Consider the following 26010-nt stretch of genomic DNA (forward strand, 5'->3'; position numbering starts at 1 on the left):
TTTTGAGTGTTGACGGTGTCACCATGCATTGTGATGCCCCAGGAGGTGAAGGTATTTAGGAATTGATGCCCGCCTTCATGGGGCTCTCACACCCAGCTTGGAAAACACACATGAATCAGCTACCATGGTGCAACGTGATAAATCCTGTCTTAAGACCTGGTATAAAGTGCTAAAGCAACGATGAAAAAGCAGCTTTGGGGCTCTCTCCATCTACATCTACAACAGCTTGCCTTACAGGTTAATGTTCGCAACTTGCTTGGTGCTCTTTTGAGTTCAGACTCACCATGAAATGATGGAAGACTTAGAAGGTTAGTTTTGAAATGAGGCATGAAAATGATTGTGTCCTTTGGTAGAGGAAGGCACAGAATTCTGACTCCATCTACTCACCAAAATGTTGAGGGTAGAAAGCAGTGATAAAATGCTGCTATCATCGGTCCTTTGGCAATGAATGCTCATCTCCCGAAGGCTTACTGCAAAGAACATAGGCCAGTAGCCATTATGGAACAAGGGGCAAGCAGTTGGGGGAAAAAAAATCAAATCCATCTAAATAAAGAACACTTATAGGGAAGACATCTTCAGGCAGAATAATTTAATTTTATGGCTGGAGACAGCTGAAGAAAACATCTTGATTAGCTCTGTCACTTTATAGATGAGGGAACTGAGGCCTAGTGGTAAAAAATATATATATATATATATATATATATATATACACACACACATATATGTGTACATATATATATATATATATATATTATTTTTTTCAAATAGTCTACATCTAATTAATGGCAGATGTGGGACCAGAACCCTCAGAAGACAGGTATGCAGGGGAGTGAGTAGCTCACCTGTGAACTCTGGAGTCAGATGGTGTGGGCTCCAGTCCCATCTCCAACACAGACTCGCTGGGTTATCTTAGGTAAGTTATTTAAACACTCTGACTTTCAATGTCTTCATCTGTAAAATGGGAATAATACTGTAGTATTCGTCATATATAAAGTCAAAGAATACATGCAAAACAGTAATTAAGATGAAATAATGCATATTAATATTAATACATAATAATTAATAATGCATATTAATCAGGGCCTTAAAAAGAGCTTGATAAATGTTAATTATTAGGATTCATGTGTCCCATTTCTACATTAGTATTCTTCCTGCCACAACAGTAAAAATGGGGTCTTGTTCATTTTTGTTCCTTTGACACAGAAAGAAATCTGTGTTTCAGATCTGTATGCTCTGATGGTGTTCCTATTCCTCCTTATATCTTTTTTTTCAGGGCCAAGGAGATTAAGATCAAGTTGGGAATTCTCCTCCAGAAGCCAGACTCAGCTGTTGACCTTGTCATTCCATACAATGAGAAGCCAGAAAAACCAGCCAAGACCCAGAAGTGAGTCATGAACATGGATTCCACTCCTTTTCCCCCAAGGGATGGCTGTTTCTCAAATGTATAGCACCATCCCTCATCTGGAGAGCTCTCCACTTTCTATTACTCATTGACGATCGTAAGATCCCTCAGATACCTGGTCTGTAAATAAGCATTTTTCTACTCTCCTATGTCAGGACCATAACATGCAATACCATCAGGTTACTTAACAATAAAGAGAAGGCCCTGCCTTGGGACCCTGTTTGAGAGAGAGCATACCTTATAAAGTGGCAACAGCATTTAAATATCTCCTCAGCGATTCACCACACAGAAGCATGACAGAAAAAATACCTGACCACCTGCTGCCTGGGGTTCAGGTAACCGATCCTGACCCAGTTACTTAAGATCACTGGATGCTTGGGGCGCCTGGGTGGCTCAGTTGTTAAGCATCTGCCTTTGGCTCAAGCTTAGGTCATGATCCCAGGGTCCTGGGATCAAGACCCACATCAGGCTCCCTTCTAGGCAGGAAGCCTGCTTCTCCCTCTCCCACTCCCCCTGCTTGTGTTCCTCCTCTGGCTATCTCTCTCTGTCAAAAAAATAAACAAAAATCTTAAAAAAAAAAAAAAAAGAAAAAGATCACTGGATGCTCATCTGCTGAGGAAGGACCCAAGGCTGCTTCCTCGGCGGGAGGATAGAAATGGAAACATTTCCCTCAGGAAGATGCTAAGACCAAGGCAGACAATTTAAGCTGAATAGCTTCTTCTCCAAAATATGATTCCTTCAGAGGAACAGAAGGCTGTTACTTGACAGAGGAATTAATTCTTGCCTACCCAATTCTATTTAATGTATATGAATCATTTTTAACCCCAATCCATAAATTAGTATTCCTGACTGGACTTCCATAGTCCTCTCCCCCTTCTCCCTCACCTTCCCACACATACTTCCACCAATTTAGGCAAGGAGTGAGACTATATAGATTTAAGCTGTATGGCATGGGGTGCAGCTCCCCATTTGCATGGACTCTGCCATGACTTGGTAACTCTACCCTGAGCACGCACATGGCTTCCCATCATCCCACCCGCTACGCAGCCAGTCCTTCCCCCCAGATGCCCTCCATCTTCCCCTTCAAACAGTTTCATGGGCCTGAAAATCAAGAAAGGAGAGCAGGAAGGAGGAAAGCCAAATGTACTCGAATTCCTCCATTCTGCTATCTGAAAGCTTCGAGGAGATGGCAGAAGGGTGGTAAAAGCACAGGAATCCCTTTTAACCTCCGTGTCTTTTTAAATTTGACATCTGTATAAACTGGTCAATCTTCTCTTGGTCCAAATGACCTTCAAGTTAATATAGCTGGATTGGTTGGGAGATAAAAAGGTTCCTCTTTTTAAATATTTTTCCATCAACCTAAGTGGATAGTTCCATTCCCCTCATATTACTTCAAAGTGATCCCCAACCAGAAGTGAGGCATAATTGAGTTTGGTGCATTTAGAAAGGGGAAGCTAATTCAGTGGGGAGTGGCAGGCACCAGGCACTGGGAGGGGCATAAGAACCACATTTTGCAACAGCAACAGATCAAAAAAAAATCTGTTTTGAAATAAACAATGTGGTGGTTATGGATCTGTAGGAATTCACTTTAAAAAGTATGGCTCTACCTTTCCTGCTTTGATTCTCTGCTTTAATGTTCCACACAGACACTTGAACTATTTGGCTTAACAGGGATTCGGACAGAAGCAGTTTGAAAGGAAAGCTGGGGTTGATATTTATTGGATAATTTTTTTCTCTTATCTACTATTTCCTTTCTTCTTCCAGGAGTTTGAATTATTTGGGGAGGGGGGATGAAGCCTGTGCGTCTGCACTTGTCAGTGACTACTACAAGCCTTTCCCACCCTCTTCCAAGCCCCTAAACCCATTCCACCTCCTTGGTTTTGGCAAGTATCCATGCCTTTTAACTAACAGGAAAAGACTGTTTTCTGCATGAGCTCAATCAATCTCTCTTCTCCCCCACTTAAAACTTCTCTGTATTTTTGTACCCGTGTTCTTCTCTCAGAGAAGAAAATAAACCTTCTCCAGACTGAAGGTATTTTTAACCCTCTCATCTTTTAAAAAAAAGCAATCCCTTTTTAAAAAAGCATTTTCTGGGGTTCCTGGGTGGCTCATTCGGTGAAACGTCCGACTCTTATTTTTGGCTCAGGTCATGATTTCAGGGTGGTGATATCAAGCCCTGTGTCAGGCTCCGTGCAGGGCATAGAGCCTGCCTAAGATTCTCTCCCTCCCTCCCCCTCTATCCCTCTAGCCCCCCTCTCAAAAAAGGCATTTTCTGGGTTTTTTTTTAAATGTTTTTATTTTTCTCATTAGAAAAACAGAAATCTAAAAAAACAGGAAAGATTTGCCTATATTCCTACCACCCACCCGTAGCCGGTGTCTGTGTTCTTAATTGCTCTCCTCCCTCTGGGACCATGTTCTACTCTGAACTCTGAAAAAAAAACTGTCTCAGCCCCTCCCTCCTACTCCTTCCCCTTTCTCTTGTGTTCATCAGGTAGTTCTAGAAACAGGACGTGTCCATCCAGAAGAAGCTGTAAGACAACCAAAGGATCTATTTGGGGTCTTAGGGATGGCAATCTACGAGACACGAAGTCGACTGCAATCGAAGATGTGTTCCCAAGAGCCAGCATGAAGTGCAGGCTTAAAAAGGCAAATCACAAGGTTATGTAACTTGCTTTGGAGGACTTGTGATTGACCCTGGCAAACTTCTAACTATCTAATGCAGGATGGGCTGCTCAGCCAGCAGGTGTTACATGATCTCTGTCTCAGTCCGGAGTAGTAGGATGTGCTCCAGGAAGTGGTCCAAGTGTGACCAACAAGACGAGTTTGGAGACAGGTCCCGCTTCCTCAACGTCCGCTTGACTCTATTCTTGACTCTACTCTCAGCCACGCTTGCTTGGTTTTGAATCTCCTTTCACAAAAGCCACTGCTTCCAGGATCTTCTATTCACTCTTGCTTATCTGGTTTAAAACTTACCACCCACAGGAACCCTCTCTACAGGTGTGCCTTTTCCTCTTTGCCAGAGTTTGCTCAATGGTTGGCCTCCTGAAAACTCTCTTCCTTCACGTCTAACCCTGCCTTCTCTCTCTCCAAGGACTCCCACTTTTGCCTACCCTCTCTGTATGTAACCATTCCCCAAGGCTATGCTCTAGGTCCTCATCATGAGTAATAAACAAATCAGTACACCACATAAATTTAGTTTGCAATAACTGTTATCATGGCTTGTCATAGAACCAATTGGGAAATGCCCAGGAGCTGATATAGATATTCCTATGGTTTATTTTATATTCTAGATATTCCTTTTCCCTCTGGCCTATGCCACTATATTTTTTTTTAAAGATTTTACTTATTTGAGAGAGAGAGAGAGAGAGAGGGAAAAGCACAAGCAGGGGGAGCAGGAGAGGGAGAAGCAGGCTTCCCACTGAGCAGGGAGCCCGATGGAGGCTCAGTCCCAGGACTCTGGGATCATGATCTGAACCAAAGGCAGATAACTAACCAACAAAGCCACCCAGGTGCCCCTGACACTAATTTTTTTTTTAATTTTATTTATTTATTTGACAGAAACACAGGGAGAGAGAGAACACAAGCAGGGGAAGTCGGAGGGAGAGAAGCAGACTTCCCACCAAGCAGGGAGCCAGACGCAGGGCTCGATCCCAGGATCCTGGGATCATGACCTGAGCCAAAGGCAGATGCTTAACTGATTGAGCCACCCAGGCACCCCGCCACTAATTTTTAACCACATTTTGTTGGTGGTGTTTTACCACTTTATAACTCTAGGATGACCTCCACACATAAGCAGGACCCCGCCTTGTAGAGGAGAACAGTTCCCAGTTGTTCCCATACCCTTGCTCTCACTGGGTGGACTGCTGACTGAGCATCACTGCCAGGAGTACAGCTGGATGTACAGTGTCTGGCCACAGAGAGACCACGAAAAGAGGCAGGTGTTTTTTATCTGCATCCCCATCCTCAGCACCAGGTCACTGTTGGCCGGAGGCACGGGCTTAACAAATTTCCATGAATGGACTTGAGTGGAGTCAGGACCTAATTGCCCTGCAGGGAAGGAAGGAAGAGCAGAGCAGGCATTCAGGGCCAATAAATAACTGGGATTTCATTTCCCTTGTCAAGAAGAAGAGCACTTGAGAACATTACCAGAAGTGTTTAAATGTGTGCCAGGGACCGTGTAGATTTAAAAAAGAACAAGGAAAGGAAACCACTGGTGTTTCAAGAGGTTAAAATACTTTTCCATGGTTACAGCTTAGGAAGCATCAAGAGTTGCCCACAGCTGGAGTAATGGGTCGCGGGGCTGACATTTTCAAAATGAAAGTTTCGGGTCATTTATGGCTTTCATCAACCAGACTAACTATGGTCCCATGGAACCATCGTGAATGTTTGCATTCCACACATGCTTACTGCGGTACAGATTAGTGCTGCAGGTGCGCCGTGGGCCAGGTGGAATGGAAGACATTCTCCATGACCGATAAACTCTACCTTGAGGCAGTGAGTACGTTGTGGCCATGTAAGAGATTCAACAAGTGCACAGGTAAGAGTATAGTAAAGAGAGAGAACACTTCCATCGAGATGGCCACTTCCTGGACCAGTTGGCATTTACACCGGGCATTATAAAACACACAGTTAATCATCTCTATAAATGTTTATTTTGCCTTTCATGCGAACAGGCTTCCTCCGCCTCCCCCCCCACACACAGACTCCGTGCCCACTCTCTGTGGTCACCAATGACCTTGCAAACCAGGGCACTTATTGGCCATTTAGATCTGCATCTATCTTGTTTCCAAAGAAGTCAGACTTAATGAGGGCTGGCAAATTCTGAGAATCAGGACAGGATGAACCTCTGCTTCCTCCTAGGCTGGTGATCAGAACACTGGGCTTTATGCAGTGGGGCATGCGTCCTGCTCCACTGTGTCCTTGAATCAATTTGGACTAATTTAACCCCCAGGCGGGCTCAGCACATGTCCTTTTCAGGAATTTAATCTCGGCTGTGATGTATGGCTGCTATTGATCATTAGTCTGGTTCTAACAAGACTGTTTGGGACAAATTGGGTCTGGTAGCACACTTAAGTGTGGTGCACCTCTTATGTCATTTCTTCTTCCTGTGCTCCTCTGTATTAACCAGAGGAAAAGAGGGGGAAGGAAGGTGATCTCATTTTATGAGAATATTTATAAAATCAGAAAAAGATTCAGTGAATGAGCCAGGCCTTCCCCCTTTCTTTGCTTCTTTTGTCCAACTATTTACTGTCCTGATGTTTCTGTCAACAATCAATAGACCCGTGACGCGTGTCTAGCAGAGCGTTGAACCCCCTGTAGTGAAGGAATTAAGATATGTGAGCTCTAATGCTAAGAATGTAGGTATGAAATAACACACACATAGGAAGAGTTATAAAGACGAACCAAAAGGAGGTATGACCTCTAGAAAACAAGTCCTCTTCTGGTTAGAAATAAAATGAGGCAGAAGAATTCTTGCAATCCTTTCCTCATGTCATTTCTCTTTCCTGTGCTCCTTTGTACTAACCAGAAGAAAATGAGGTGGGGAGGGAGGGTCATTCACTTACTAAAAACAAATTTCCGAGGAATTGGTGTGGCGCTCTTAATCGATGACACCTGTTTTCTAGCCAGGAAAACGGAAACCATGTGAGTTTTTTCTTTTCACCGTGTTTAATCTTCAAATAGTAAAAACATAAAGCTTTATGGAAAGTCAAATAATTAAGACTCTGCAATGAAGAACACAGAAGTGAAGGCTATATTCACAGCACTTTAGCCAAAAAAAGCTACTGCCATCTTGGACTCTTTACATAAATAAAGTGATGCAGTATTTAAGCCAGGACAGCACAATAAAAAGTAGAAGTAGCAATTGTCTCGTCAACCTCAGCTGCTAATCTGAATGCTTAAAACCCCAAGATTTTTTTTTTTAAAGACAGAAGCAGGAATGTTCCTATGCTGTCTGAAGAGTAGATTTAAAAAAGAAAACAACAACAACAACAACAAAAAACGAAGTGCTAAGGACATTCCAACTTAGGAAGAATACCTTCATTGGCCTTAATATTCCATTTTTTAAAAATTTATTATTTGACAGAGAGAGATACAGCGAAAGGAAACACAAGCAGGGGGAGCGGGAGAGGGAGAAGCAGGCTTCTTGCTGAGCAGGGAGCCCAATGCAGGGCTCGATCCCAGGACCCTGGGATCATGACCTGAGCCGAAGTCAGACGCTTAATGACTGAGCCACCCACGTGCCCCAGCCCTAATATTCTAGTGCCTGCCTTGTTAGTCTCTTTTGATTTGACGAGGAAGAACTCACATGACAATGCAGGAGTTGGAGGAGGGGAGCCCCAGGAGGGCAGAGTCAGCCATTTTTCCCAGACAACAGCAGTCTGCCTTGACACAATCCTGCTGTGAGAGAAGAGCTGGTGGTTTTAACGAGATAACTGCGGGGTTTCTGCATAGATAAATGTTAAAATAAAAACAGCCTAAGGGGAATTATGTGTTGGCTATTACCTTCTCCTTTTGAGTCAGCATCTAAAGCATTTATGTACAACATTCTCATTCACGATGTGTAACCACTTTTCTTCTCAGAGAAAATATTTTAAAAATTATTATCCTATCCTAACTGGGCAGGAAAAATGCATCCTGATTTTTAAAAATGTAGACATACCATGATCACATTTCCACCATGAGGCAGCATCCCCACATTCCGTCTTCCACCAGCCTTAACAATGGCAATGGGATACAGATGTGGAATCAAATGCCCTTTGCTGATTAAACTGGGCAGCAAAAGGGGAGCACTGGTGAGGCACAGAATATGAGTTCAATCCCTATAATGGGGCAACTGTATTTCATTCAGTTACATTTGGGGAAAAAGGTCACAATTGGAGATACTGTCATGGAATATACAAGAATGCCAAGACACAGCTTCATGACAAATAGATTTTGCTTCTAAAAAGAGAGAGACCTAAACAGATTGTGCAAAGGGAGATGAAAATACACACTCTTAGGGTGCCTGGGTGGTTAAGTGTCTGCCTTTGGCTCAGGTCACAATCCCAGGAACCTTGGGATAGGGGGTCCCTGCTCAGTGGGAAGCCTGCTTCTCCCATTCCCTTTGCCTTTCCCCTCCACTCATGCTCTTGCTCTCTTGCTCTCTCTCCCAAACAAATAAAAATCTTAAACAAGAAAGGAAGAAAGAAAGAAAAAAAGAAAGAAAGAGAGTAAGAAAGAAAGAAAGAAAATACACAATATCCATGTGTGAAAGCAAACCCAGCCCACCAAATTTGATTTATTAGAAAGAAAATAACAAACTCCCTTGTCCTGAGGATGGGTCATTGGGTATATCATTTCTAAGAAAAGCAGGTCCAAGACATCATCAGTGAATGGTTAATTCCCTTCTTCTCATGGCTGTTGCCTTTTTCTTTTCCCTAATTCTTAATTTAGACCTTCCTTGGATGAGGCCCTGCAGTGGCGTGACTGCCTGGACAAGCTTCTGCAGAACAACTGTGAGTTGGAATTGTCTTTTATAAAAGCTCAGGGCAGGGACAGAGGCAAAATGTTGCCTTTGTACTGTCTGTGTCCTTCTCCAATTCTGAAATTTCTTCCATTTTTCAAAGTGGTCTCAGCAAGGTAAGGATGCCAAGGGAGTGTGGTTATCTAGCTCATAAGAAGAGAAAGGTCTACTGCATTGGAAGAGAATGTGAAAATAAAATGTCCTGCGGACTCAGGATTGCATGTTGTTTTCCCATCATCCTGCTTACCCACGTGGCTTGGCACATGTGCTTCTTAATGTTTTTATCAGGAAAAGAGAGATACTGCCTTTTCCAGTTTAGTGTCATAATGACTTGACAAGGATTGGCTAGAGTAGTGTGCAGACCACTGGATTAGGAAGCACAGGTTGGATAGTATGTCTCAATGCAAGCTGCTATTAACTGTTTTTCTGGCCCAACGTGGGTTGTTCTCACCCCAGACCTTAGTTTCCTCTTCTGGTGCTTGCTGGTTGGATCTTTATTCAAGACATGACCAAAGTGCTACTAAGAACCCATTTCCAAGCTAATACCAATACACCTGAGCACTACTTGCCTTTCCCCTAATGCAAATCCTTACCATTCCCAAGGCCTACAGTTTCATTTTCAAGTTTCCAATGTTTAAGCTGCTCCATAATACCTAGATGGCTGGTCTGCAGTCACACTGAAGTGTTCTCCCTCGGGAATTTCTGCATGCAGTCCCTTTGGTTAGAATACTTTGTATTCATATCTCTAGCTGTAGAAATTCTTCCTCTCCTATAAAAGCAAATCTAAACACAAAATGCCTAGTCTTATCCAGACTGATCTCCCTCTGAGCTTCCAGAGCTTCTGCCTGCACAACTTTTCTCCTGCTTAATACATCTTATGGTGTACTTTTTCATAGGCATCTTCCTCCTATGATAAATTATAAACTCAGTGAAAGCCAGGACTCAATCTTTTTTTTTTTAAGATTTTATTTATTTATTTAAGAGAGAGAGAGAGGACAAGCAGGGATGGAGGAGGGACAGAAGGAGAGGGAGAGGGAGACTTGGGCTCTCCACTAAGCAAGGAGTCTTACATGGGACTTGATCCCAGGACACTTAGATCCTGACTTGAGCCAAATACAGATGCCTAACCCCCTGAGCCACACAGGCACCCCCAGGACTCAATCTTTTGATCTGAATAATCTCCCAATAAGAAGTGCACCATATGGGGAGAGTAATTTGTTGAATAGTTAATTTTCAGAACCCATATTTCTACATCTTTACCCCAAGAATGTCATATGAAACTTTGTTAGATGCTTTGCAAAAATAAAAATTTTAAAAATATTTCTCACAGGAGCATCATGATCAATAGGCCCAGAGTAGAATTATATATGATTTTTTTTTTAATGTCTTCATTTTGGTAGGGAAGCTTCTGTTTACCTGAGATAGAATCATTATCTTTGGAGGCAGAACAGCCAAACCTCGACTTTGTAACTTTCTTAATTTTACTCATTTATGATTCTCTTTTTATTGCTTGTGCTAACCGGAATACCCTGCCCCAACACATGTAAAGTGTTCAGTAAATGTTTATTGGCTTAATGTATGGATGAATGAATTCAATTTGCTTCCTGGATCCAGAAATCCCGTGTGATCAACCAAGAGAAAAATATATATGTCTATCAATTGACTTATTTCTTGTCTTCCTTAATGGTTTTGGGGCCAATTGCAATCTCACAAATGATATATTGATACATTATGAATCCCAAATATCCTGGGTGCAGCTATTTCTTGCTGTTGTCAAGAAACCCTGAGAAGTAACAGAACTATTCTCATGTTTGCAAAACCACTAAGGAGAAGGATATATATTTGTGTGCATATATACAATCCTTTTCAGGTCACACTAATCCTTCAGGCCACATGTTTATATGTTTCAGGCTTGTAGGAGACAGGGAGCTATTGATAGAAGAAAGACAGGGGTTGAGGTTAAGCCAGAGACAGTTGGTGTTAACACCTTAGCATTTGTTGAGGGACTGAAGTTCTTCAGGTTGCACATAGACAATGACCATGGTGTGACCTTGAGCCCTGAGATTCTCACAGTAATGTTTTCTACTTCTCAGTGTGGAAAATATATATTCACATGTGTGTGCTTGTGTAACTATCTACATATAATATTCACATTTCATTTAATCATATATATTTAAAAGTTAATTTGCATATATATGTGTGTTATACAGTATATATCTCTGTATGTGTGTGTATCCATATAATGTCCATATAATCTTTAATACAATGTCCATATAATCTTTTCTTTAATGTCCATATAATATAATGTCCATATAATCTTTTCTTTAAAGATTTATTTGTTTGTTTCAGAGATGGAGAGGAGAGAAAGTCCATATAATCCCATATAATTTTAAGTTCCACATAATTATCCTCCTAAGTAATTAACATTGTTAAGACTTGGGCAATTGATTTCCCCAAGGGATAAGTGGAAAAGCATTTGATATTCATTCAGGTCAAAATTCTTCCTTTGAAAGGATATCTGTATATTCAAACTAACTCAAGTGAAAAAGAGGGTTTCTGATATGAATAGAGAGATCTCATGGAAACACAGGAGAGCCACGTCCTCGGAAAGGGGACATCATTAGTAAACAAAACAACCTCTCCCTCTCCAAGTATAGTCCTCTGCTCTTACTGTCTCTCTGTCTCTCTCTTCCTCTTTATTTTTCCATTTCCCCTTCTGCCCCCGCTTCTCTCTCTGACTCCCCTTCTTGCTCTGTGTCTCCCTATTGACACATTGTCTTTGCTCCCTGCTTCTCATTGTCTACCTGTCCCTACAGAAGGACTAATGGAATGATTGTCACACCCAAATAATTCCACCCTGGCACCATCAACCTTCAGAAGCAGCATTTGACCTATTCTCCCAAAAACCAGCTATCGTGCCTTGTGAATGTTATTTAAGCCACACTTGAGCAACTCGGTTCTCATGAGATGTTTTTGTTTGACTCTGCTAAAACTAATAGTCTATAGTGAGAAATCTCTAACATTAGCTGTGATTGATGCAAAATATATAACAAAGAAATACACATTTGAGAAATCCATGCATTTGAAATGCCAGTCTCTTCTCTCATGTTTGATTGGATAAACGAAACCATTTAAACTTGAAGAGTGGCACCTCCATTGATTTATAAAGAACATTTGGCATTCTGTTCCATTAATGTAGGATATTCACTCACAATTGATATAGTTCCCAAGTATTCCTTAAATCCACATTTTTCTTGAGTGGAAATGAAATCAATTGGTACCTAACCTCTTAAAAATAAGACAATTAAGGTGCTACTCAATCTTTTCTTCTCCAGCTAACAAGATTTCTCTTACTTTTCCTCATTTAAAAAATCATTTTTAATCCTCCAGTGTATTTGACTCTGTTTTGAAAGTACATCAGTTTCTTACACGTTTTGTATTCAGTTCTGTAGTTGACGCCATCTGTTTTCATTAGGTCCATGGGACAAATAACCAGTGTGTCGTTCACTAAACACAAAAACAGATTGCACATGGGAGCTTAAATAAGACAGTGACATTAAATTTCTCCACGTGACTGTCTTTAAGAGCAGAGGAGGAATGACACACAATCTAATAGCAGAAAGATTTTATGTGAATTCTTTTTTTCCCAGGAGCTCCAAAAGGTCAGCATATTTCCTGAGATACCCTTGAGATATGAACTCTTCCATGGGGAATGGAATTGCCTGTATCTAGCCTTCTTTCCACGCCCTTCCCCCTTTTCCTATCTTCGCATTCACCTCCTGCTTCTCTTTGGTTTCCAATATTTTCCCTTCCCTTTTCTGGCTCATCTGTGTCCTTGGCTTACTGGAAGTGGCAAATTTCTTTAAAGCAATAATGATAATAATATAAGCAAGAGCTTTTTTGTATTATTCACCGTGTACCAGGCACTGTCCAAAGCACTTTGCATATATTGGTTTATTCGTTTTTAAAAATATTTTACTTATTTATTTGACAGACAGAGATCACAAGTAGGCAGAGAGGCAGAGGGAGAGGGGGAAGCAGGCTCCCTGCTGAGCAGAGAGCCCAATGTGGGGCTCGATCCCAGGACCCTGAGATCATGACCTGAGCTGAAGGCAGAGGCTTAACCCACCCAGATGCCCCTATATTGGTTTATTTAATGAGTGTAATCACTTTAGGACTTAGGTACAATAACAATTTCTATTTTTCAGAAAAGCATACTGAGGTTGGGTAACTTGCTTAGGAAACAAAACATTAGAGTGTTAGCAGAAAACTTACTTTTCTTCTAAGTTTGTGTTCTTCAGGTCTATGATTTGGAAACAAATGCTTCCCTTAATGGTCTTTATTCAGTTCAGCACAAATCTACTCAATGTTAAGCACAAGGGCGCCAGGTGGTTTGGTTGGTTAAGTGTCCGACTTTTGATTTCAGTTCAGGTCATGATCTCAGGGTCACGAACCCCGTGTTGGGCTCCATGCTGAATGTGGAGCCTATTTGAGATTCTGTCTCTCTTGCTCCCTCTCCCCCTCTCATTGCCCTCCTCAACCCACTCACACTCTCTCTCTCTCAAAAAAAAAAAAATTAGGACAGGTTTAGACTAGGAAGTGGAATATGAAAGAGAAGCAAAAGTAAATGAAACTCAAACCTTGAACTTAAAGAATTGACAGCCTCTTGGAGAAGACCAGCATGTAAGCGACAGTCCCAACAGAAGAACAAAGTGAGCTTTTCCGTCATCATAATAAAAAATCTCCAAGGGCAAGTGGGAGGGTAGTATCCTCCCATATGAGGTAACATTTGAGTTGGATTTTAGATGGTGATAAAGATGAATTTTAAATTGAGCATGAATAACAATTATGAAAGCCAGTCCTTACTGAGCCAGCTATCATGCTACGTGTTCAACACCATTTAAGAGCTTTACATGAACTACCAAATCTTTACAACCTTCTCAGGTGGGTTCCATGATTATACCTGTTCAACAGAAGAGGCACCGGAGGCTCAGAAAGGGCAGGAAACTTGTCCAAATTGCCGTGGTTATGTGATGTGCCAAGATCCACCCCAGGCAGCCTTAACTCCAGACCCCGTGCTGTGAACCAATAAGCTATGCAATGGCACCTATCAGCTAGCCATGCATTAAATTTCACCATCCTTTCTCTAGGAGAAGAGATTTATTCTAATCTCGTTTTCAATATTTTTATTATACCAAAGCGACTTGGCTTTGTCTAACACTCTTTTTATTTTATTTTCATAGGAAAATATAGCTGGCTTCATGCTGCTCTTGCATAGGGCTGCTGCACTATTTTGCTTGGATGTCCAAAGGGACACCATTCATGAGGGCCAGCTCTGGGACTGTAATGTGGGTCACAACCCAGACTACTCCCACAAGACCCGAGGTCAGGTGGGCTTCCTCTGCTGCCTCAGCAATAGATACCTGGAGAGGTGTGTTGACAAGTATCCCGAGGCTGTGTGCAGGCTCATCAAGGAGCAGCGCGGGGTTTTGCAGGAATGAGTGCTGGGGGATCGACTGGGGTGTGAGGTGGACTGGCAGTGGTGTGGCCCAGAGAAGATGTGTGTGTTCTTTGCAGAATAGAGACATTCCTCCTAGGGTCAGTTTGGCTCTGACCCAAGAGCACTTCCTCAGGGGTTATGGGAATTGAACAGAGAGTATTGGGGAATGGACCAATAGAAACTCAGAGGCTAAGGAGGAGAAGGTTTCTGGAGAGTGACTTGTGGGTCCTATTAAGGGGCCACTCAGAGAACTCTCAAAAGCCAGTTGAGAGAAAGAATAGCTTTAAGGATCTCCTAAACCAATAGAGCAGAAAGCCATTTTATGAGTCTCCATTCAGAGTGAGTGCATTGATAAAAAGCCTTGAAATAATACTGCGGAATTCAATGAGTGATAGAGCCAGTACCCAGGAAATGGACTTACTTCACTGGAAAGTTATTTTCCAAGCTGCCCCCACCCCAGATGCCTGGTAAATGTTAACATTGTTCTGGAGTCTGGCATGTGTTCTCAGGTCATAAATAACAATGCTTGGGAGGACTGAGATTTTATCTATACCTTTAGCTGTGGAATGGGTGATTCAGAATGCCTGATGGCTGGTGGGGCCATGGGCCGGATGAGAATAAATTGGCCACAGACTTATTCTGCGAAGCTATAGTTTCCTCCGTGGTCTTGCGTGGGTAATGCTCATAAGACTTCATTCCTGCTTTCATTTCCAGACAGCAAAAAGTGCCTGGGAATCTTTCCATTTCAACAGAGACTATCCGCCACCTTTTGTTTAACAAACAACGAAAACTTTAACCATGACAGAGATCTAGGCCTCCTTTCAGCATATATGTTTACTCCCATGTCACTAAATTATAACAAACGCTGCTAAAAATACCGCAAAATCCTTAGTTTAAATTTATATCTATATGCAGGGAGAGAGGGGAAAACACACCTGATTTTATCTAGGCACACATAATCGAACAGTTTTGTAGTAATTCTGCTAGCTAGGTTTCTAAGAGAAAATTGTTTATCATGTCTACCATTGCCCCCAGATGTATTTTTAGATGTTGATCAACGGAAAAAAAAAAAAAAGTTTTTTTTGTTTGTTTGTTTGTTTGTTTGTTTTAGGTGAAGTACAAAAAGAGGGGATTAAAATGCAAGTGTTTTGTTTGGAGCCGGAAATTGCTGGCAGCTCTAATCCAAGTTAATTATCACCTACCATCCTATTTCTTTAGAATTTAATGTGGTTGCAGGGGACTGTGAGGGGCATGCAGACGGTCAACCTCTACTGAGGTAAATTGGGAAAAAAAAAAAAAGAAGAAGACAGCCAGAGATGCTGGTTTAATCATTACACATGCTGTATGCAGGCCAGATGAAATCCATGCATCCAGCGAAGATGAATGAATGGAAGCTGAGAGTCTGTAAGAAGCAGTACAGAGAGGTAGTCAAGGGAGAGGTCGGTTGACTGAAATGAGACCAAAGGAAATGAATTCAGTTCATGCATGTGTTCCCCAAAGAGAATGAATGGCGAACAAGTCTGTCCTGATGGGGAGCGAGTTAGAGCAACACTGGACCCTGATATGTCCTTACTGAGGACGGTCGTCCTGCTTCTGCCCTGGGAGACAAAGTGACCTGGAGAGCTGGCCAGTGGTTGTGACATTCTTTGCAAAACTGGAATTCTTCTCCTCTCCCTTCAGAAATCTGCTTTTCCTAGATAGGGACATGGGTTGTCTCTACAGCTAGGTGTTTGTTGGACTTTGGGTTTAAAAAATATATATACATAGGAGCTCCTGGGTGGCTCAGTCATTAAGCGTCTATCTTCTGTTCAGGTCATGATCCCGGGGTCCTGGAATCGAGTTCAGCATGGGGCTCCCTGTTCAGCAGGAAGCCTGCTTCTCCCTCTCCCACTCACCCTGCTTGTGTTCCCTCTCTGTCAAATAAATAAATAAAATCATATATATATATATATACCTAGATTTAAAAACAAGGAAAATATTGACCCTACAGAGTGATTTTTCCTTCATTCCTCTCCAGTGCCTTCCTAAACCTTTACCTTGCCCTCTACTTATCTCTCACTGTGGAGATTAAGAAAGAAAAAGTAATGCAAAGATCGGACCCAAGAGTCCCTAATATACATACTTGTATGTGTATGTATGTATCACATGTATGTAAACATTTTAAAGTAAGCTGAAGTCTACATGAACCACAGCACACTGAAAACACAATCACAGTAATTGTAATTATATTAAATGTAGAATGTTTTAAATACTGACCTATGATCGATGGGCAGAGTGAACTGTTTGTCTTATGGTAACTTCACTGGGTCCCTTCCCACTCATCCTCACATCTCAAACTAAATAGCCCTTTCTCATGAGGCCTTTCCTAAAATCAAAACGAGCTTAAAAGCCTTCTGTTATTCTGTGAATCTCTTTAATATGGCTTTTACTTTGTCGTGTCAGTGTTTTACCTGTTTCTTCATTTTCTTTCTATTTTCTCTAGCATCCGTAAGCTTCATTAGGGTGGGAACCATGATGACTTTACTTACCATGCTGACTTATCATAGTGCCCGGAACATAATATGTGCTCAAATATCATCTGTAGAAAAAGAAAAAAAAAAGATTGTAAGTCATTTGCATGTGATAATCAACATCGATGTTACACTGCCAGACCAAGTTTCAAATGCATTTTTTTCTTTGTGCTAATTGATAAGTATCTGCATGGTATTGACGTTCATAGTATTCCTTGATGCTGTGCACGGGTAAGCTTTCATCAACAAATACAGACTGCCTGGATTTGAATTCCAGCACTGCCACTTACCAGCTGGTTAACTACAAGCAAGTCACTTGACTTCTCTTAACTCATTTGTGAAATAGGACATTAATAGCACTTGTCTCTTACGTTTATGAGACTAAATGAGCTAACACGTGTTCTTATGTAAGTGATGGAAATAGGTGATAAATGAGCCAAGTCTCTACAGCAGCATACAGTGTTCATAAACAAGCAACAAATGTGTAATAAATGTATAATATGTTTTAGATAAACTTATAATACATGTATTATATATGTAGTACGTATGCATTTATCCATCCAACCGACCTTTCCCCTCGCTAGATGGACTTGCCAGCTTCAAAAGTTTCCTGAAGTCTGAATTCAGTGAGGAGAACCTTGAGTTCTGGCTTGCCTGTGAGGACTACAAGAAGATCAAGTCCCCTGCCAAGATGGCTGAGAAGGCAAAGAAAATTTATGAAGAATTCATCCAAACTGAGGCTCCTAAAGAGGTAGGTCTTGATGGGTAGGTGGCTGAGTGCGGCCACTGTTCTCTGAGCTGGGCAGCAGAGAGGACGGAAACCATGCTCCTGGCACGTCGTGAGCAGTCAGCAAATACCTGTGAGGTGAATGGATGTGGACACCCTGATGCCAGGTCTCCCTCCATGTGTGACTTCAGACAGGTCCCTAATTAAAGTCCTCCCATCCTCAGTCTCCTTCACTGGAAACATCTCACATACATGCATGTTTGTGTACCTAGAGCATGTTTAAAACGGAGCTGTCATGACTTTAAAAATTCTCCAAGTCTTGTATTTTGCTGGAAAAATTCACCAGTTCATGGCGATGAGTCACAGATGGACCCACATAACACACTGGCACAGGCAAGTAGCAACCTCGGTTTCCTGTCTCTGAATATTCACCTCAGGCTTTTCAGAGCGGGAACTGGTGGGGAAACACAGCGGCAAGAACCAGAACTAAGATTTTGAAGAGAAACGGCCACGGCCACACCTAGTTCAATATGCAGATGATTCGTACGTTGCAAATTGTCATTTGATCGTCTCTAAAAGTAATGCAAGAATATGTTCCTGGCTCAGTGAACAGAGGCATGTTTATCGGAATGATTCATTAGAGGAGGCCTCTGAGTGGAAAAGTAACAGATAAATAGCAGTTATTAGCAGCTGGATACAATGTGTTGGAGTTTTAAACACATCCCTTCTTTCTTCTTTAAGACTGACTTATTTATTTGAGAGACATACAGAGAGAGAGAGAGGCAGAGGGAGAGGGAGAGAGGACCTTAAGCAGAATCCCCGTTGAGTGTGGACCCTGACCTTGGGCTCCATCTCATGACCCTGACATCACGACCTGAGCCAAAACCAAGAGTTGGTTGATGAACGAACTGAGCCACCCAAGTGCCCCAAGACATCCCTTCTTTTAAACATTAAGATTAGGAAAGAGCTTTGTACTTCTCTGATATTCAATCATTCCGAGTAGTGTTGCCTACCTAGCTCAGTCTATACTCGGTGTAAGAGAAGGAAGACGCATTGCTTTAGTGTGGCAGGAAGAATAACAGAGTGGGAACAGCGTGGTGCACATCACGGCCTCTCCTTCCGGAGCATTAGTGGGCATGCAACTTAACCCCATGGGGCTTGGAGTCTTCACGTGCAGAGGCAGGCCCCAGATGTCAGCTCTGAGGCTGCTCTGTATCATCTTGCCCCGTCCCTGCAGATAGCACTCCAACCCCTCTCACCATGGAAAATCTCACCACACTCTCAACTCCTCCATCCTAGACCTTGGAGCACAGCTCATGCCCCCGGTCCAGCCCATTCTGGCCTGGCACTCCCCCATCAGGCTTCTGTCCCTGATTCTGCCTCACCAACATCCTCTGAGTCCAGATGGTTTTTCCCAGAATCAAGGACCTCTAGCAGCCCAGGAGAGACCCAGAATGTTCTCCAGTGTTCCAAATCAGAACCACAGGCTGGCTTGGATTCTGTGTCTTTCTCTTCTACAGCCAGATAGTTTAAGGGTCCTTAAAGTACATGAAATGATAAATAGTGATTTCTCTCAAATCACACTCAGGCACACCCATGCAGGCTGTACACCGCACAACTCCAGGGGACCATTCACAGGGACCCTAATATGAACGGTGTCCCCGGGACTTGTGTGATGTGTTGACGCTGCACTCAGGACATAGAAGCCACATGCCTTCCAACCCTGCAGTCTACTGGTTAAAAGCCACATTGCTAAGCTTTTGAGTCCTCTCTCTACCACTGCCGACCTTGAGAAAATAGCTTAACATTCTGCTCCTCACTTGTAAGATGGAAATGTCAGTATCCGCCTCCGAGCTGTGAGGTTAAATGGGTTCACGGGCACAAAGCCTGTTAAAATAACATTCCCAGCAAGGAGCCTGCACAGACGAAGCACTCAATAAACATTAGCTGCTATTCTTGCTGCTATTCTGTCAAAAGCATCATTTCCTGGTTTGTTTCAGGAGAGACCAATCCTTGCTCCTCCAGAGCCATGCACAGGTCCTGGGTCCTGGCCAGCGTTCCTTTCTCCCCTTTCCTCTCTCCACCAGGCGTGAAACCTGGTGGGAAGGAAGGAAGGTTGAGGGATTAGGCGTTAGGACACCTGGATTTGAATTCTGAGTCTTGGATGCAATTTACACATCTTAGCTCGGTGACCTTGAGAAAGTCACTGAAGCCGTGTGTGTGTGTGTGTGTGTGTGTGTGTGTGCACATATATGTGTATATATATATATATGTATATATATATATATACATATATATATATATATCCATTTGTAGGGTTCTCATGAGGATTCAATGCGGTGTGCACATACTAGCTGCCAGTGGAGGGTCTGACACCCAGCGGGTGTCTAACACTGCTTAGGTCTCCATCTGATTCCTGCATGTATGGGAGCGTCACTTGCCTTACCCCATTGCCTCTAAAACAGAAATAATATTGCTCACTTTTTATGACCCTCTGCCCCTCATGTGTTTTACTGGTGACAAATTCCACTTCCCTCCCCACCTGCCATCAAATCCTGCAACCTGAGCGGACTCGTGACCCTGTTTCCTGCCCCATAGGTGAATATTGATCACTTCACAAAGGACATCACCATGAAGAACCTGGTGGAACCTTCTCTGAGCAGCTTTGATGTGGCCCAGAAGAGAATCTATGCCCTGATGGAAAAGGATTCACTGCCTCGCTTTGTGCGCTCTGAGTTTTACCAGGAATTAATCAAGTAGTAGTTCAGTCGGGCTGTGAGAATCACCCTGTGAGTTACTTCCTCCTTAATACCCTGCGTTTTCCAGCAGCCTGCGTATCTTCCCACAGCAGCTTCATTCAAAGATACCCAAATGGGGAAAACCCCAGTGAGCGCTGCTTACTCTTTCTGTGCACTTTGATGTTTATCTGTCCTCTGAATGCCTTCCTTTCTTGGGGGTCTTCTTCCTGTCTTGTCCTTAATTAAGTTCTACACAGTGTGTTCTTGTCAAAGCTAATCAGAATTGCAGAAACATTCTGCTAAAGGCATGCAAATACAAGACAAGAATATGATATCATTGAATGTAGGTCCATTTGTTTAGGGTAACGAATTCTCCATCTAAACCGGTCTGAAAAGAATGTGGATGTAGAAAGACCAATTTCAAGTGAGATTAATTGATCTCATTTGTTGTTTTAATTCTGACCCGGGGCAACCAGTCCTGTATTTCTGATTTTGGTTAGTAAAAGGTGAAACGAATTTTATGAAGCAGCCATTATTTGATTTTTTTAAGCAAATACATTATGTAAAATATCAATTTTCCCTTTAGAGGGTCTTTGTGTTGGCTGGAGGTCACTAACAAGGGATATAACCATGAATGTTTCAAAATCAATCTGAACACAATCCATATTGATTCTTTCCTTATATCTCTCTTATACTCCCCCACAACCCGGTCACCATATTCTTTAGTAAATCAATGACCTGGCAACAGAGTATTTAATAAATGTATATATGCCCTTCGTATTTAGGAGCAATGTTTCAATTTTCAAATTATTTTAAATCCATGTGAGTATAAAATTCCAAAATTTTCAACTCCAATCATGTCAAATGAAACAGATGCTGTCCAACACTATGTCCCTTACCTCAATATCAGGAGAGCTATACACTAAGATGGAAAAATTCTGTCAAGCCTAAAATGGTTAATTACCCTATGATGCCATCTGTTTGTTTAGAAAATGATGATTTTCTTCAAAATACCAAATTATCTTTATAATTTGACTACATATGAAGGCTTTCTAAGTAAGACAGAGTTTCAAAGGACCCTGCATTTTGTGAAATGATTAACTTCTTTTTTAGCATCCCATCTTGCTTCCCTACTCTGTTCCCTCCATTAGCAGATCGTATTTATCCTGAAAGTGCACAGTTATGCCCCAATGTACCTTGCACACAGCTGACTGATAGGCCGTGGTATTTTTTAGTAGTTTTTACCCTTTAATTCTGTCTTTCATTATTGTTAAGGCTTGCTAGATCTTTTTTATTGTCTTTAGTAGATTTGATTAAGTAGTGATTTACATAATTTAGTAATAAAGAGAAGCAAGCTAACCATGTACGAGGCTAACCAACATGAGGATGTTGAGTAATTTTGAAAGAAAGTAGCCGTGAAAGGATGAATAAAGTTCTGAAATTTTGAAGGAGAAGATCACATTGTTTAGTCTTGTATTTCCTCCTTTCACATTCTTTTCTTCTCCACACACTCATGATTTTCCATGTTTATGGCCCATTTATTCAATTGTTTCCTAAGAATACTGAAAGCGAAGCAGCCATGTTATTGTAGTCTCTAGGCGAACTCTGGTTGTGTTGGCTGGCTCTTCTCTGTGTTTGCTCTTTGGAAGGATAGCGTGCCCTTCCGAATACTTGCCATTTCACATTCTGAGAGTGGGTTGGAGTGAGTGGGTCCACTGCCAACAGTTGCCAATGTGGTGAGAGTCCTTTCATAGTTGGAAACATTGCTCACTTCAGAGATACTTGTCACCAAGCAGTCAACAGCTAGTCCAAATCAACACTGTGAGCATCAAGAAATCCTCCCTGCATACATTTGTGTAGAAGTGACACACAATTCAGAGCAGAACTTCCTGGCACCACCTTGCTCAGCATCTGTCTACACTGCCCAAATTGGCATCAAATCTCCAGCCCTTTATTTTCTCATGCAGCTAGAAATGTTAAGAACCCAAGGATCTAGGTGAATTATTGTTCTTGGATGCCAAAGCATTTTTAAGCAGAATGTTAATTGAATTGAAAATTCAAAAACTTTTTATTCGCATGATTTCAAAGAGCCAAATGTTTGAAAATACCCAGAAAATGTACTAGCTATTACAGAGCTCACCCAGCTGGTTAATGTTACACAGACCCAGATCAGCTGTATTCACCAACTGACTACACACCCTATGTCAGTGGGTAGGACTTGTGGGTGTAGAGTAAGGAGGGCCTTCCCCTTTTCATAGGCTGAACTCAGGAGGCAAAGGGCAGGAAAAGCACCACCACGAGGACGACAGTGAAGGAAAAAAAAAGATTGAATGCTTTCCAGTCAAACGATGGCATGTAATATATACCAATATAGGATTTTAAATTTATAGTTTACACACACATTAGAAACTATTCTAACACATGAAGTGATAAAATTGAAAGGAATACAAGTATGACAACCTAAAACAAGAAAGCAATCATATCAAAATTGCCCCCAAAAAGTTCTTTCTAATCTTTTTAAGGTGCTGTTAAACTTAGGAAAAAGATGGGGGGGAGGGAGGAAACAGTGTTACTGGAAGTTTCCGTGGTAACACAAAGAAAATAACATTCTTTTAGTTCTGGGAAATTAGAGAAACTGGGATCGTCTTTCCAGGAAGAAAAAGAAATGTGTAACATCTCTTTATCACTCCTTCTCCCTCCCCACTTCCCTCCCCACTTTCTCTCGAGTAAATTTCTGGGAAAGCAAGAAACTATATGCAAGAGTCCTGTTGGGCTTGGTGCTCTCATTTTCCTCCCTCGTGGAAATGGAACTACAGTCGTAAGTGATCTGGGATGTAGAGAGGTAGCGGAGCCAAACTGTGGTCAATGGGAAGAGGAGTACACACTTCTCACGCTTGAAAGAAACCCAAGATGAGGCCGGGGAGTGGCCCACAACCTAAGATTTTCTGCCTGGGCTTGATACAGTTTGAGGTTGACGTCAGTTTAGGGTCCAAATTGGACCAGAGTAAAGAGTTAGACTGTTGATTCTAATGAAAATTAAGAGGCTGTGTTTATCTACTAAAGCAGGGCTCGCTCACATGAACAACACACATACACACACACACATACACACACACACACACACCCCTTCTCCCAGACAGACCTTCTGAGACGGAGAACTGACGCCTTTCAGTTCCTTTGCTTTCACATCAGTAACATCAAATATATGGAAACGTTTTGCTCCCCATGCCCTGCAAACTCTAATTCTCTATCGTGTAAATTATACTATCAGTAGAGTTCAGTGTTTAGTGCATAATGAGAGAAACTTGGTGAAAGAAATTGTTTTTATTTTTACGCTCTTAAATCTGTGGGTTTTCTTGGTTGATGGGTTCTCTCTCTAGACTCCGTTTCAGCATGATGGGGTTATTAGTTGTCTCCCAAGGAATAATAGCTGTTCGGAAGTTTCAGTAAAAACTCGACCATCACCACATCAACAGATACCCTCAGAAGCGTCCCCTGCCAGGACTTTGTCAAATTATCTGTCCCATCACAGGTTTGATCATGAAAATTATTTAACACACTATCTGTATTTAGCCGCGCATTCTCCCTGTTTGCTGGGACTTAGCAACTTTGGGAGATAAAGGCTCAGCGGAAGAACAGGAAGAGAGGACAGAAGGGTAGTGGTGAAGAAGGGAGTGCCCACACCTAAGAAGTTAATCCATTTACTAGGAAACACTTAAGAACAGCTCCCTTTGACTGAATATCAAACCACATTTTGCTGTCATCACTAGGATTTGCAAACAAGGCATTCTTTGAATCAGTGCAGCTAGATGAGGAAATTCATTTTCAAATCCTAGAGAGTCTTGATTAGAAGGAAAAATAGATGTAGAGGATCGGTTTTCCCCACTTGGGTCACCTGAGCGGGGGAACAGAGAGTGGAGAACTGAGTTTCCAACCGTCTAAACCCAAGAGCCAGGGAACTCTGTGTAGGTTCTGGACGTGAGGTCCTCATGCATCTCAGTATATCCTGACTGACTTGTCATTAGACCTCTCTGGTTTCCGGTCTCCATTCTATTGGATAAACATGTACATGACACTTGGGAGGAGGCTCTTCAGGTAACAATTTACAGCTGTTGCTTGGGTTCAACATACTTTTCCTCAAATAGGGCATGTGGCAGTCCAGAGCAATTGATAGCCAAGGACAGTCCTCCCTCAGTATCAGTGAACCATCGTACAACTGAAAAGATCAGCTCTTCCAACTGAGGAGAAATTTGCAGCTTTGGAAACTCAGAGCAGAGAGTGAAGGGAAAAAAATGTCTTGGGAATATTATCCTCACCTCACAGTTTAATAATAATTTTCTTATCTTATTTTTCTAGTAGAGAAGCTACACATCAAGCTTATTCAAATCCAGTTTAAGAAGCCTCTTGCAAGTTACTTGTTTTCTCACTTGAGGTATTTTCCCTCCCCACCTCACCCCTATACCCCCCTTTCTCTTTTCCCCCTGCAAGAGGAAACATTTAATATAGCAGAGTCTAATCACAGTCATGTCATAATGGAGATATTAAAAGCATTTAACTTCCTGTCTAGGAAAATGTATAAGCTAAGGCATAGACAAAACAGTGGGAAATGCTGAGAAATTTTCCAATGGAGAGAAATAATCTGGATCATTTTTTGCAAAAAGTTCTTTTTATGTTATATAGTATCAGGATTTGGGAAAACTAAATTTTTTTCTAAATTCTGGAACCCACATCTTCAGGAGACATATGCCAGAGACAGGAGTAGAAATGAAAGGTTGAAAATCCATCTGTCAGCATTTATCCTGTAAATTTTTCATTTAGAAACAATTGTATCTATCTTCTGATTTTGTAGTCAATATGTTGTGTACTGTGTGACTCATACTTCTTGGTAAATAAAGCACCAAACATGTATCTGTAACCATGATCACGTATATTGTATTAAATATATATCTAACAACCTCTGTGAGTCCTTCTTCACTTCTGAACGTGCTTGATATGAAACTATGCCCAAGATAGGCTACTTTGCTCACTGTGCTCCTTACACCACGTGAGCCCTCGATCATTTGGGAAGATCCTTATCCTAATAAGCATCAATTACAATATCACCTGACAGCAAAACTCAGAAAGGGAGATACAAAGTGCCCCAGACTCTCACACTCTGTTGACTACTTTCTCTTGGATTCGAATGGCAACTTACTGACCTCACTGTTTGCTGTTAGAACTAAACACATTGTGTCATTTGGATCCTGCAGTAGTCAGTGAATATAGTCATTCCTTTCTCCCCTTGCACTGGTGAAAGAGCTGAAATCCTGGTGCTTTTTCAAGCAGCTCACGTCCATGACATTAGATTTGATGCTCAGAGAGGTTAGGTGATGGGCTGAAATTATCCAACTAGGGCTGGGACTGGGGGTTAGGGAAACTTTGTGTACAGAAAGGAGCCTAAATGGGAGCAGATTTGCAGGGAGAAACAATAATGAGAAACATGTGGAAGAGAGAGAAATTGAAAATAATGTCTATTTTGGTCTCTAGCAGTTTATTAGATCTCATTCCAAGTCCCTATGAAGCCTAACTATATTTCATGTAGATGCAGTGGTCCTAAATCATTTCATTGCCACCTATCCACCTCTATTCT

The 26010-nt window shown here is 41.8% G+C and overlaps 1 protein-coding gene across 1 annotated transcript in view; it reads left to right on the plus strand.

The window, feature by feature from the left end:
• Nucleotides 1–25330, plus strand: part of RGS5 (regulator of G protein signaling 5) — a 47594-nt gene extending 22264 nt beyond the window's left edge. Inside the window, exons 2-5 of the mRNA XM_032845459.1 lie at nt 1274–1384; nt 8837–8898; nt 17501–17667; nt 20242–25330. Coding sequence (XP_032701350.1) covers nt 1274–1384; nt 8837–8898; nt 17501–17667; nt 20242–20403 — 502 coding nt within the window. The 3' untranslated portion in view covers nt 20404–25330. The remainder of the gene's footprint in view (nt 1–1273; nt 1385–8836; nt 8899–17500; nt 17668–20241) is intronic.
• The last annotated feature ends 680 nt before the right edge of the window (nt 25331–26010 follow it).

This window comes from Lontra canadensis, unplaced genomic scaffold (genome assembly GCF_010015895.1).
Source record: "Lontra canadensis isolate GAN:19392208 unplaced genomic scaffold, GSC_riverotter_1.0 scaffold164, whole genome shotgun sequence".
NCBI classification, from domain to species: Eukaryota; Metazoa; Chordata; class Mammalia; order Carnivora; family Mustelidae; genus Lontra; species Lontra canadensis.